This window comes from Solanum dulcamara, chromosome 6 (genome assembly GCF_947179165.1).
Source record: "Solanum dulcamara chromosome 6, daSolDulc1.2, whole genome shotgun sequence".
Classification (NCBI taxonomy): Eukaryota; Viridiplantae; Streptophyta; class Magnoliopsida; order Solanales; family Solanaceae; genus Solanum; species Solanum dulcamara.
In genome coordinates, this window is record NC_077242.1 from 4,803,379 (window position 1) to 4,818,320 (window position 14,942).

General features: G+C 28.7%; 2 protein-coding genes across 2 annotated transcripts; one reads left to right on the plus strand and one right to left on the minus strand.

The window, feature by feature from the left end:
- The first annotated feature begins 6,672 nt into the window (after positions 1 to 6,672).
- Positions 6,673 to 8,035, plus strand: LOC129893448 (protein STRICTOSIDINE SYNTHASE-LIKE 10-like). The gene has a single exon (XM_055968983.1). The coding sequence runs from the start codon at positions 6,733 to 6,735 to the stop codon at positions 7,795 to 7,797; it is 1,065 nt and encodes a 354-aa protein (XP_055824958.1). The 5' UTR covers positions 6,673 to 6,732; the 3' UTR covers positions 7,798 to 8,035.
- Positions 8,020 to 12,361, minus strand: LOC129892007 (protein trichome birefringence-like 43). Its single transcript, XM_055967527.1, has 5 exons — positions 11,996 to 12,361; positions 10,617 to 10,791; positions 9,364 to 9,542; positions 8,888 to 9,046; positions 8,020 to 8,334 (listed from the first exon to the last, which is right to left on the minus strand). The coding sequence occupies exons 1-5, from the start codon at positions 12,292 to 12,294 to the stop codon at positions 8,037 to 8,039; spliced, it is 1,110 nt and encodes a 369-aa protein (XP_055823502.1). The 5' UTR covers positions 12,295 to 12,361; the 3' UTR covers positions 8,020 to 8,036.
- Between the last annotated feature and the right edge of the window lie 2,581 nt (positions 12,362 to 14,942).

Here is a 14,942-nt window from a genome sequence, read left to right on the forward strand (position 1 = left end):
AAACTAATATAAGGGCATATTTGATTTAAAGTGTATGGACCTATGTGAACCTACATTTTTGGAGGGTGGTTACGAACCTGCACATATATTAAAGACATTTTTGATTTAATTTAATATTTAAAATTTTAATTATGTAGCAACTTATGAAACTGTATTTATGAAGTAACTTAATTACTTAAATTATAGTGAATTTTTTTCACAAATTTAAGACACCACATGGAGCACATTTTGTGTCATTTTTAAGATTTAATTAAAGTGTTGTTTAATGCCATTTAAATTAAAAGTTTTAGATAAAAATACAACAACCATAATGTTATAAAATAAGATAATTCATTACGTTGCTTTAAACCACAAAATATCTTTTCATTCCTTCAAATGAATTGCGAAAAAAAAATCAACTTAAGTATTTTACGCGAAAAAATCTTTATTCAAGAAAGTAAAAAAAAATACGACCTACCTCTGACTATTCCGAAACTCTTCACTAAACTCGAGGCCAAACTCCAAATAAGTTTATAGCTGCCTTTTGTAATACCTACTTCTTAATATTCAATGACGCTACCTCATAAATGGATTCCTAATTATAAACAAGACAACACCTATTACAATCTGAATGTAATATCAATCCAGGCTTATTTTGGAATCCCTCCAAGAAACCCTAAATAACCAAACTACAATCGGACTTCTTTATAACAATCTCATTCGTTTCAACACTTTTTTGTATTTTGTAATAATTGTTTTTTTTACACCTATAGCAATATTTGTCATGATTTGACAATTATAGCAAAAAAAATTCAAAAATCATTTTTTCATTTCTTAGTGTTACAAAAAAGATATTAAATTAAATTATTTAAATTCGAAATATCATAGATATGCTACTCCACTAATTAAAAATGAATACAAATTCAATAAATTATAGCTAAATGTACGTATAAAGATTTGTTCTCTAAGAACCGTGTTAAATCTCCTTGAAAATTAAATTCTTTTATAATGAAAAACTCTCTACGTTGAAAACTGTAATTATAAGTGTTGACACTTGATATATAAAATTTATACAATACCATATGCTAGCTTGGTAACGCTTTGTATATCAAGGAAAATCTTGATCGATCTTAATCAACAACTAAACATCTAATTTTAAAAATGCATATTTAAATATCTTAACTTGGTTTAAGTTGACCTTCTAATAAACACTTCATCCTCGTCTAGAATGCACCCTTTTAAATGTGTCTGTAAATGTGTATTGTCGAGAAGTTATTCTTGAAACACACTTATATTAAATTGAAGTGTCGAAATGATCACAATTAAAATTAAAATGTTCAACTATATCTAAACACATTTATATATTATCGTTAATATATCTATCTATTTATCCATCTCTCTATATATTTATGTCAGTATTAATTAAATATACCACTTGCATGTCGTGATGCATGTCAATCACTAGCAACTCTTAATCAGAAAAAGGAAATTATAGCAGACATTGGCAGTTGGCTTATGAAGACAATTACTAACTTGTCTAGTATCTACTCTTTGTATGATTTGAGGTCCACGTTTAAATGTAATGTACGTACTGTTGAAGATATGGAAACAAGTCGAACAACATGGTACAATTAATGTGTACAGCTGTTATTTGTTATAGAATTTGAGTCACGCTAGAACTAAGCTACTAAAAGTCAACTAGGCTGCTATAACTTGTACTAGTTCAAGTTGACTAGAATAAGTTATATGTATAGTAGTAGTAATCAATCACTACTTTTGTAAATTGTATATTTGTATTGTAGTAGAACTCTAAGTATAGCAAACCTAAGACTCTACAATTCACTCAGAGCATGTACTTGATAGTTTTACAATATAACCTTAATTTCTCTTAATTTTTTTACGTGAGATTACAATATAACCTTAATTTCTCTTAATTTTTTACGTGAGATTTCTACATGGTATCAAGAGCATTTATAAGCCAAACGTAAATGCATGCCTATTATGAAGTAGTTATCTGTTGGGTTTTGATAGACCTGACATATATTTTGAAATTTTAATAGTGGGAATTTGACTTGTTCTATTGCTGCGAATTCATTGATGGAATTTTGAAAAGATATGTAAAATTAATTATTCGTTACTTTAATTTAATAGAAAGAGAATTATTCTTTTGAATATTGATGCATCACATTTAGGATTCTTGGAATAGAGATATTTTTAGTAATCTAATTATACTATTTTTGACTAGTAAAACATTTTAATTTAAACTACTTGTGTTTTGCGCTCGTTAAGTTTTGATGTTGTTGTCGCTGGAGATTTATGACAAATCGTGATTAAATATGATATTGTGTACTAACTCAGGTTTTTATTTAATCATTTTACGCTTAGGATGTGTGGTGTGAAAGTTATTTTCCTATTTTTTCATGTTTAATTGGTCAAAAAAATTTAAAAATATTTTCTTTAGAAAAATAAGTTCTTTGAAAATAAAGAAGATAATTTATCTAATGAAAGTAGGAAAAATAAGTCACTGTCTCCTTTGACCACCCTCACAACCACCTACCCCACCTCCAAACCCCACCCGCACCACACCACACACCCCATCCCCGCCCACCCGACCTGCGCCACACCCCACCTCAACCCCATATCCATCATAGCTTTATCTTAAATATATACAAATTAAATGTTTTTAGAATAATATTTTTTACTCGCATACAATAGATTTTTATGATCAGACCTTTCTCCGGATCCCGTGCATAGCGAAAATTTCAGTGCACCGGGCTGCCCTTTTATTTTTTACTCGCATACGGCATATCTAACCCAAGAAAATAAGTATAACTAAAGAATGCACTAATTATTTTCCTAAAAAATTGCTTTCTTGTACCAAACACACCCTTAGTCTGTTATATTTGTTTTCTCTGATCCTAGATAACACCGTATTACTATAATTTTCTTTTACTAACTTGTTTTATCTTCAGCAAGGATGCATTTTTGGATATAATTCATTCCAAAGAGTGTGATATATATATATATAGATAGATAATTATTAAATACCACTTGCTTAGCTTCTCACGACAACAATTACTAACTTGTCCAGTACTAGATCTGTATTGTACGTGGGGTAATGACTTTGAGGTCCAATATGTTTAAGAGTCAATCCACTTGATACGTACAATTAGCTCCTACTACAAAAAGAAAAAAAACTTGGACATAATTCATACCATCGGAAAATTAAACACGTACGCTCTATGAATGCTTCAAAGCTATTACTTCGGGAGTTGCTCGAATGACAAGCATTTTTTATTTTTAATTTTAAGATTGTCAGTTCGAGTTATCAATGGAGCAAAATGGGTGGAAGCTCTTAGGGAGGGGTTCAAAAAAAAATTATTACTTCCTATGTTTTAATTTGTTTGTCCTCTTAAATTAAAGATATTCAGATCTTGTACAACCTTTAAACATGAAATTTGGAATTAAAAAAATATTAAAAAAAAGAAAGAGACTTTTTGAAACAGACTAAAAAGAAAAGTAGGACAAACAAATTTAAAAAAAGGAATATATCCAGAGACGGATCTAGAGGGTAGCGGGGGGTCCACCTGAACTCCCTCGACAAAAAATTACATGATATATAAGATATTTAAAATTATTTTTTATGTATATGTATAGATTTTGAACCTTGAATATAAAATTAAAGATTGATTTAGTGGTTCAAATGATTCAAAATTTACTTTTAAGTTTCAAGTTTAAATTTCAAACACTATTTTTATTTTTAAATTTCTTTAGTGAAAATTCTAAATTAGCTATTGTATGATAATTCAAATATGAAACTTAGAGAGAAATAATATTTTCACATATGTTTTTTACTATCATCTCTATTATTTATAACAAATTGCTAATTATGACAATACAGTTCAAAATAGTTACCCTTTGGCCTTAGGGACAAGTGACGACCTCTATTTATGATTGAAATGCCTACTCTTTTTTAACATATTGTACATGGTTGAGAAAATGCCATAAATAGTTTCTAAACTATAGAGTATGTCTAAAATGTCCCTTATATGTTTATTGGATTTAGTCCTTTAACTATTTAAAAATTGATTATTTTTGGTCTTTTAATTATACACTTATCGATTTTAGTTCCTTAACTATATTTACTGATTTTAGTCTTTAAGTATTTAAAAACTTATCATGTTCGATTTTTGTCCATTTTTTTTATATAAATAACTTAGATTTATATTAACAAAATTCATGCATCAATAAAATTGAAATCTTAACCCATTTTTTTTAGTTGTTTCTCTCTCCCTGCTACTTTTCTTCAAATTACTCTTGTGAAAAGAAAAAAAACTTAACCTCAACTATTCAAAATAAAATTTACGAGGAAAAAATACAAGTCATAACTTTATTCAATGGAGGATAAAATGAAGCATATTATTGCTACTAATGACTTGTATATGCTTAAATTTATTATACAAAGAAAAAAATTATTATCCGTTAGGTGTGGGGAGAGATTTATTTATATTTAATAGAAATAATTTTTTTGCAATGAGAATAAAGTTTAAAGTTCTTTTCTCACATGTTTTAATTCCAAATCTTGCACTCCAACGATTAATGGAAGGGAATTTATTTAATTTTTTCAAAAGTTGAAATTTATAAAATGACAAATTTGCAACTTTTTTTTAATTTTTTTTTTAAAAATATGAAATATATCGATTTTATTCTTCTGTTTGTTTTATTTTACATAGAAAAACTTGAGTAATTAGATTAAATCTTTTGTTGTTCTTTTGTATGAAAAATAAAATTAAAAAAATTTGCATTGATTATGAACTCTCAACCGCTAAAGAAGGAAATATAGCATATTCAAGCTATTAGCAACAATAATATAGTTCATTTTATCCTTCATTGAATAAAATTGGGACTTAATTATATCTTCTTTCTTCATTAATTTTATTTTTTAATCATTGAGGTTATTGGATTAAAGATTTAAATTTAGGAAGACATAAGTTCCGTTGATATAAACATAAATTATTTGTATAAAAATAATGGACAAAGACCAAACCTAATAAGTTTCTGAATACTTAAAAGACTAAAATCAGTATGTGTATAGTTAAGAGACTAAAATCGGTAAGTGTATAGTTAAGGGACCAAACCTGATTAAGTTTTTGAATAGTTAAAGAACTAAATCCGATAAATACATAATTAAGAGACCATTTTAGACCTATTTCTATAGTTAAGAGACTATTTATGACATTTTCTCGCACATGGTTAGATCTTCATGCCCTTTTTGAGATTTATTTAATAGCCTTAATACGGGTCATTTGCATTTTGCCCTTTTTTTTGTTGGTTTTTAATTTTTGCCTGTCATGGTAAATAATTTTTTTGAGAAGCATAAGCTTATATTTTTGTATTATAATATCTCACAGATTATGTTTCGTATTCTTAGAAAACATATGCCCTACTAGGAATAAGTGTTATTATTAAGAATAAAAATTAAAGATCAGACCATTTGAAAGACAAATCATGTTACTAAATATGTTCATATTCAATAAAATCTAGAAAACTCGTCTTTAATAGTTTTATTCAGAAAAAAAATTAAAAAATAGCCCATTTTGTAAATTAAAAACAATTCATTTTATGAGCAGAAAAATAACTCATTAATCAAGCTCATACTGAAAAACTGAATTAGAAAAGAACAAATCGAATCGAACTTGAAAAACAATCAAGTCAAACAAATTCAGTTTGATATTCAATACCTAAGGAAGAGACGAATCAAAATTCAAAAATACAAGATCGAAGAATTGAATGCTCATCCTTAAATTATATTGTAGGTAGGGTTGTACAGGGTAAATCGATAAACCGCATCAAACCGACAAACCGAACCAAACCGGAAAAAACCCCGACTAGTGGTTTGGTTTGACTTGGTTTGGTGTTTGAAAAAAAACCCCGACCATTATAGGGTTGGTTTGATTTTAACTAAAAAAAGTCAAACCGAACCCAAACCGACCCGATTATAAATATACTACTTTTAAATTATGTTATACATAAAAATATTTATTAAAATGTAATTTATAAATATTTTTTTTAAAAAAAATCATAATTTTTGTTTTCTTTCTTACATTTAGATTTGGACTTGAGAAGCCCATCTAAATAATATACAAAAAAAGGTCATCTTATAAAGTTATATTATAAAGTTAAAACTTCAAACAGTGTTCTGTCTCCATCTTATATGTTGATATTTTGTACTAGAACTCTTTTTAAGAAGTACTGCTCTGTGCTTTTTATTAGATACTATGAAAAACCCGAGAAATCCGAAAAAACCGAAAAACCCGAAAAAATACGAAAAATCCGAAAAAAATTGATATCGAAAAACCCGACTTTTATTGGTTTGGTTTGGTTTATAGATTTAATAACCCGACACAAATGATTTGGTTTGGTTTGTAAAAAATTCGAACCAACCCGATCCATCTACACCCTAACTGTAGGTAACTGGTAAAAGTAATTATACCTAACCATGGACCTAGTAGTACCCTACTTGTTTCTGCATGCATGCATTTTTCGATCGATATAGACAATTATTTATATTCAACCACTTGCTCCTGACAATAATTACTAACTTGTCCACTCTCTGTATGACTTTGAAGTCCACATTTAAATGTCTTTCCAAATAAGCCTAAAACACAAATGTATGTCCTATAAAAGAAGAAAACTTGGACATAACTCATCACAAAAAATAGTAATCATAAGGGAAAAAACATTCTCCCATCCATGAATGCATCAAATATATTATTTTTGACCATCATTGCACTAATTGTCTCAGTAAATTTAGCCTTAAATGATTCGAAAATTGTGTTGAAATCTCAAAATGTCCTCTCAAAATCCAAAATTATCCACCTTAATGGAGCAATTGGACCAGAGAGTGTTGCTTTCGATCCAAATGGCGAAGGCCCATACATAGGAGTTGGCGATGGACGAATTCTCAAGTTGCAATTAGGGTCACAAAATCGATTATCTTGGATTGATTTTGCGGTCACCTCTTCTCATAGGACGAATTGTACCTTGCCTTTCGCTCCTGAAATGGAGCATGTATGTGGAAGGCCATTAGGCTTACGATTCGATACCAAAACAGGGGATTTGTACATTGCTGACGCCTATTTGGGACTCCAAGTTGTTGGACCAAAAGGTGGACTAGCTACACCATTAGTCCAAAAATTCCAAGGTAAGCCTCTAGTCTTCACAAATGATGTTGATGTCGATGGTGATGTTATTTACTTCACGGATACAAGCACAAAGTATCAACGTTGGCAATTTCTCACATCTTTTTCAAGTGGAGATATGACTGGCAGGCTAATGAAATATGTTAAATCAACGAAAAAAGTAACAGTTTTATTAGGAGACCTTGCTTTTGCAAATGGTATCGCTTTGAATAAAAATCGTTCCTTTGTGCTAGTGACTGAAACTACTAATTTTAGAATTTTAAGGTATTGGCTAAAAGGTCCCCTTGTGGGAACACATGATATATTTGCTGACTTGCCGGGATTTCCCGACAACATCAGAATAAATTCCAGAGGGGAATTTTGGGTCGCACTGCAAGCAATAAGATCAGTATCGAGTATTTCAGGATTGGGAAAGTTCCGGTTCACCCCACAGCAAATGGACGAAGGGCAGCTGCATCCTACCGCGATCAAGCTAAGTGAGGATGGGCGCGTTTTAGAGGTTTTGGAAGATGTTGAAGGCAAGACATTGAGGTCTATAAGTGAAGTTGAGGAGAAAGATGGAAAGTTGTGGATTGGTTCTGTTGTGATGCCCTTTTTACGAGTTTATGGATTATGAATTTAATTTTCTAGAGACCGCACTATGTGTAATTTAAGTTATAGTTGATGATTTCACTCTGTTGTTATTACTTAGCATTTGGTTCTTCAGTTGTGTGAGGCACAAAAAAAGAAAATTTTTCGAACTTGAATAATACTCTATCACTAGCTAGCAGTAAGTAGTAACACATATTTGTAATATAATTTTGTCATTTCTTTCAAATGTTTGGTGAGTATAACAATGTTGTTGTTGTTTTCAATTTAAATGAGATTAGCATAAAGAAGTTGATTCCAAGTATCAGGAACACCAGGGAGACACCAATGTGTACAATCCATGCCTTTATATCTAGGACTTCCATAAATAGAAGGATGACCATCAACTCTATATTGTGACATTTTGTTGAGTTTCAACATATGTATTGGCTTTCCTGTTTTTCCCAAAACTTTACCCAACAATATGTCTGCTTCATCTGGACCTCCTAAATACCTTAGCTTTTTTACTGGATTTTGTTCCCCCTTGCATTGCATTTGGTTGGTCGTTTTTCCCCATTGGGTGCCACTGTAACATTTCAGGAAAGAAAAAAACAACATTAATGTACACTTCCTCCGTTTCAATTTGTTTGACCTCATTTGACAGAACACAATGTTTGAAAAATATATAGAATTTTTTGAAATTTATGATGTAAAACAAGTTATAAATATTTGTATTTCTTTTAACATAAAACAAAACAGAACGAAAATATATATATATATATATATATATATATATATATATATAAATGCATAGTATAGACACAAAAACTTGACCTCAAGAAATAAGTAAGCACTTTAACTTTGAGAGTACACATTTAAACACCTCAACTGACAACAAAACACTTCAACTCATCCTCATTGTGTCTCATGGACACCTGGTGCGCGCTAAAGTGACATAAATTTTAGAGATGTCTAGATGATCATTTTGCAAGTTTGTGTTCAACTTACACAATGGAGACAAATTGAGGTGTCTGGATGTTAGTATTAAAAGTTAAATGTTTACTTGCCGGTCAAATGAGACCAAATTTAAGTATCTGTTTATATATTATGTAAATGAAAATTAAAAAAAAAAATCTTACTTGCTATGATCAGGGGAGATGCCCTGGAAGAAGACCTTAGTTTTCTTGAAATTAATGTTGTTGGAAACCCATTTACCCCATGTTACCAAGGCTTTTTCATAAGCTTTTAAACGATCCATATCTTGATGTAGGACTTTCCCATCTCGAATCAAATCCCATCTGCATAATTAGTGTTAATTTTAGTAGAAATTTTGTATAACTCATCCACTCCAACAAGAATAATAGGGTATAAAATACGAGGGTCAATCATATAAATTTCGATAATAATGAAGGGGTTTAATTTGAAGTACGCTAATCAACTAATGTAATTTTCATTCTCAATTCGAATATCAATTTTTCCGAAACAACCTTTCTACCTCACAAAGGTAGGCATAAGTAGGTTTACGTAAATCCTACCCTCCTCAGACCCTGTTTGTATGTTGTTCTTAATTGGGACATCAAATCTCTAATATTTTTTTCTTAAAGATAAAACTTACGGTTGTTTTCTTCCAGTGTGAAGCCACCAATGCCAAGTATCAAAAATCAAAATATCATAACCAGTCCACAGCTTTGAAGAAGTTGCAACTGAGTCCAGCTTTAGTACTCTTTTTGATTTCTCCCTCACTATGTCTACAAGCAATGCATTTCTCACGTAGCTCAATGTCACTTGCTTCGACTACATATATACATTCAACAATATAATCAACCACTATTTTAGAGATTTTACTATCAATATATTGAAAAACAAATGTGAGAAATTAAACACAAAAGAGGATGATAAATGAGTCCCTGAAGTATCTCTGATTAAGCATATTTAACATTTAATTTATTGAAATATGAAATTTTGATCCCTCATCTACTTTCGAACTGATAACCCAATAATAATAGATTCTAAATCGCTACAAAATCGTTAATTCAATAATCCAATACCAATAAATGAAAGAGTACTATTTTTGAAAATTAGGATTATTAATTTTACCCAAAATATGTACTACCCTACTTTGCTATTGAATCTTCATAAATTTATCCTTGTGTTGTCTTTATGTTGCACTTTATAAGATAAGGCCAAGTCCCCTTCATGTATCTCTCTCATAAATACAACTCCATTTATTTAATTTTAAGAAAGAATCTTCACAATTTATCCAATTATTATGTCTCAGAACATTTAATTACCTGTATATATTATGTTAAATTTGCACTAGTATTCCAAATTTTAGAGCAAAATATATAGATCTAAAAAGTAACTTAAATATAACAGGTGCTTCCTATATATGAAGAGACAAAACGTGCCTTTTATTTAATTGAATGTTAAATATGCTTGATCAAATATCACAAAAATAATTTTATTAATAACAAAGAGAACAAAAATACTACACTTATCTCACTCCCCCCCCCCCCCCCTCCCCTCTTCTTTACGTAAAGGAAATTAAAAATATACTCCTTCCATCCACTTTTTACTTGTCAACTATATTAAAAAATAAATGTTTATTTGTTCAGTTTAAAAAATCAAGAGATAAATTTATGAATTAATTCTTAATTAACCTTTATTATTAACTAAAATTATTTTTCAAATTATTGAATTTATTATATTAAAAAAGATTGATATTATAAAATTATCATTCTATTTATTATTGATTAAAGAGATATGTCAAGTGAATACTGAATAGTGAATAAATAAAAATGAACCAAAAACACAACACGTGACAAATCATATTTATTATGATATTTACTCTAAATTCACATGACTTACAGGAATTGAAAAGGTTGACATGAGTGGTCCATTTCTGGTGACAGTGTAATTAAGTCGAGGGAAGGCAGAATGAAGCATGCAAGCCAAAGATTGCCATTGATTCAAGCTCAATGAATCTCCCACGAACAATACCTTCTTGTTTTTAATTCTTCTCACAAAGTCCTTTCCATCCCACCTACGTGTATATCCAAAAATTAAACTCTAGAAGAAAAAAAAAGATTAATAATGTTTCATATGGAAAGACATATAACAAAATAGAGAAGGAAAAGTTACATATTTAGTTGCTCGTAAAAAATATTTATAATCGTTAGTTAATATATATATATTAAATACTAATTGAACAAATATTTATATATTTGTTTTTTATTTATTTATTTTGCGAAGGTGCATATTTAAGTTAATTTCCCATTTAATAGAAGGGATTTTAAGATATTTGGTCACTCTGCCAAAATAATTATAATTACGAGACAAATATAATATATATATATATATATATATATATATATATATATATATATATATTAACTATTATTTTAATAGACGGCTCTGAGTAAAAATTCCTTGAAAAAATATACATTTTTTGAATATGAAATTTGGGATTTTGAAAATAAAACAAGCACTTATTATAAGTTATAACATGCGAAATGACATAAGATAATATAAAATTATTAATATTAATGATATAAATAGCTTCAATTCTACTAATAAATGATTTTCACGAGATCACAAGTTGGTGCAATTAATACTCAACGTACGCTGGAATACCACAGTCGTTAGATTAGTAATTCATCCAGAAATCCCAATTAGTATATAGCTTGAATTTCAAAAAAACAAATATCTTTATTTTGATTGTGCATTTTAGTCATATAAACTTTAAGATTTTTATTAATAATTTTTATATTTAAAAATTATATAAAAATTAATAATTTAAAATATTTAAAAACATACAAATAACTCTTTTGTTTTTACTATATTTTTATTTGATTTTTGAAATATAAATTATGTCATGGAAATTTAGACACAAGAGTGAAAAAGAACATTTTGCAGTTTGTAGGTAGGACTTAGGAGGAGTACTAAGTAGGTAAATGGAAAAGACAGAATGCATGAAAACAAATACACCAATTATCAAGCAAAACATGTCCACCTAGATAAACAAATATTTACAAAGCACGATATACAAGAGACAAGTTTGATTTAGTTTCATTTCGAAAAAAAAAAAAAAATGATAACTAATATGAGACAGAGAGAATATCAGTCACTTTTCATCAATGAATGAACTTACGATGTATACGAGAGAGAGTGCAATTCGATCGAAGAAATTAAATTCGATTCTTCAAAACAATGAGAAATAATCAAAATGACAAGAGTTAATTTGTTACCTGGCTAAGTTACAATTTGTTGGTTGCCATCTATACTTGAGATACGCTTTATCTGGCCTGCCATTCTTTACACAATCAAACTGTTGCAGTACAAATGGACAATTTTGAGAATTATAAAGTGGGTAATTATAATCTACAACCCATTTTCCATCATAAAAATCGCAGTTTCTAGCCAAATTTGTGGGTATTTTTTTGGGACGGCCCAGCAGCTTCTTTTGCTTTGCTTGTGCTAGAATGTCAACATTATTATTGCTAAAGCAAATAATAATGTTGATTATTAAGAACCAATGAAATTTCATTTTAGAAAAGTAGGCAAGTGTTCATGATATGGAGAAGAAGAAAAAGAAAGGGAAAAGGGGTCAGTTATGTATGTTGCAGGGTAATGGTAATGCAGGTGGAGGAGAATTTAATTAAATAGGTGAGATTTGTGATGAAATTAAAGGGATTAATTAATTGTCTAATTGTAAGAGAGGAAAAAATACTAAAAAATGATTATAAGGGAGATTTTAATGCTCCACGTTCATTAAATGCCAAATACTCGGAGTTAAATTGGCGGTTAATTTTGGACTTTGTGAGCATGTTCTATAAAAAAAAAGGGGGATTAATATGAGTTTTTATAATGATATTTATATTTATTTATGTATAATTTTAGATTTTAAAAAAATAATTTGGAGAATAAATAATTAATATTAAGAAAAAAATAGAAAAAAATAATTATCTTTTTTCTTAATATATTAAAATTCAGAAGGATTAATACGAGTTTTTATCATAATTGATGTACGGGAGATATTTTAAAATAAGGGAGATGTTTTTAGTTTTGACGCATCATCTTAATGATTCTACTCATTTCAAGAAAATAAGATGTATTTCACAAATTTACCTTTAATAAATATAGGTCTTTACTAGTTTCTTGATTAGGTAAAATTTTATTTATTTAAATAAAAGTTATAATTGGACAAACATTATTTAGGGGCGACAATTGGGCGGGTTGGATTAAATTTGAACGAATCATAATGAGTCAAGACCTAACCCAACCCAATCCAAATTTGCTTGGGTCAAAACGGATTGGGTAATGGGTTATAAGACCCCGTCAAGATCCAACCAAACCCAATTTCTATTAAGTTTTAATTATTTTATTTGTTCTTTTACAATATTTTAGTACATGATAAAATTATCGTTTTCTTTATTACAGCTATATATAACATATCAAATTTAAAAAAAGGTTTTTTGAAAGTATTTTGATAACAAATCAACTCATTATTTAATGGGTTGAAATGGAATGAGTTGAAATGGGTTGAGCTAATAAATACATGGGTCAATAATCCACCCAAACTTAAATGGGTTGGACGGATTGGTTTGATTTTGTCACTCCTAACATTATTAATATCTTCTTAATTATGTCAAAATACTAATTGCTAAAATATCAAGCAGGTCCAGCCTAGATTAACCTTAATCTGATCGTTTACTCGTTGCAAGAACACGAAAAGTTGAGCGTTCAAAGTCATTCATGCAACGAAAATTATATTTGCTCCAAAAATAAAAACAAAAGTTGGGTGATAATAATTGTCCTAAATATTATTTTCCATAGTATTTATTTACGAAGTGCAGTTATAATAAGGCAGGTTCCTAAATAATGAATACAATATATGGTGTTGAAGAACCACTGAACCAAAGCATGTATACGTAAAAAAGAATCGTATGTTCATGTGATTAAAAAATCAAATTACATATTGATATAGGGTAGACAGAAAATTATGGCGATTTGATTTTATAGTCCTTTACAAACTAATTTTTAATTTTATATTTTTTACATAAAAAAATTGAAAAAATTATTTTTCTTCTCTTCAATTTATAAATTATGGTGATCATTTCCCCCCAAAAGGAATCTATCAAGTGGTGTAATTGTATCTGATAATTGCCGTCACTGTACTGAATTATTTTAAACCGGCAAAATCCTCTTATATTACTGAGACCTTTCTTTAAATAGAAATAAATAAATTGTAAAGTAACAATAAATAATCCTTTTTATAAGAGTTGACTTCATAGTAATGGATTAGTTAGTTGGAAAATTAACTCTATTGTTTTAATTTGGAGATTTTTATTAATGGCACCTTAAATTCCTGGTAGATAAATTCAGAATTCTATATTCCTTAATCAGAAATCACAATTAAAAATTTATTGGGAGATACCTCAGATATGCTCATATAGGACGATCCACATAACAAGGCATTTTTCTTGTAGATCTTGGAATTTTTTATTTGCTTATAATATTGGCATTGTCTTGGATTTTTAAATTACGAAAATCTAATTCCAACATGTTTTTCCCACTTTTAGCTTATTCTCCAACTTTGAATATTTTGGAGTTCTAAGTTACAGATGATTGATTCATTTCTTTAAAAAAAAAAAAAAAAAAAAAAAAAAACTCAATCATCTATGATACTTACATGAAATGTATATCATATACTTATAGAGTATTGTAGAGATCGATTATTTCTTAAAGAAATACTTCTCAGTACTCTATAATACTTATATGGTATATATTATATATTGAGAGAATATCATAGAATACAAATTCATTTCTTTCAAAACCAATATTCTTCAGATCTTATGATACTCACAAGACATATATATGTCTTTAGAGCTGTTAATATGGGCCGACCCAGTCCATTCGAGCTAGAATATATAAATTGGAAAAATTATGAAACTAGGCAAAATTATCAACTTATTTATATAGAATATCTATAGTTTAAAAATACTGTAAAAAAAGACTATATGTTGTTTTAATAACAAAATATTTGGTTTTAATTATAATCCTAAAATACATCATATTTTTCCTCCCCCTCAACTACACTCTCTCTCCTCAACCCATTTTTTATCTTCTGATTGATTCGTGTCTCTACATCAAATTAAATGTATCTATTCTATTATATTTATATTCCAAATTTAA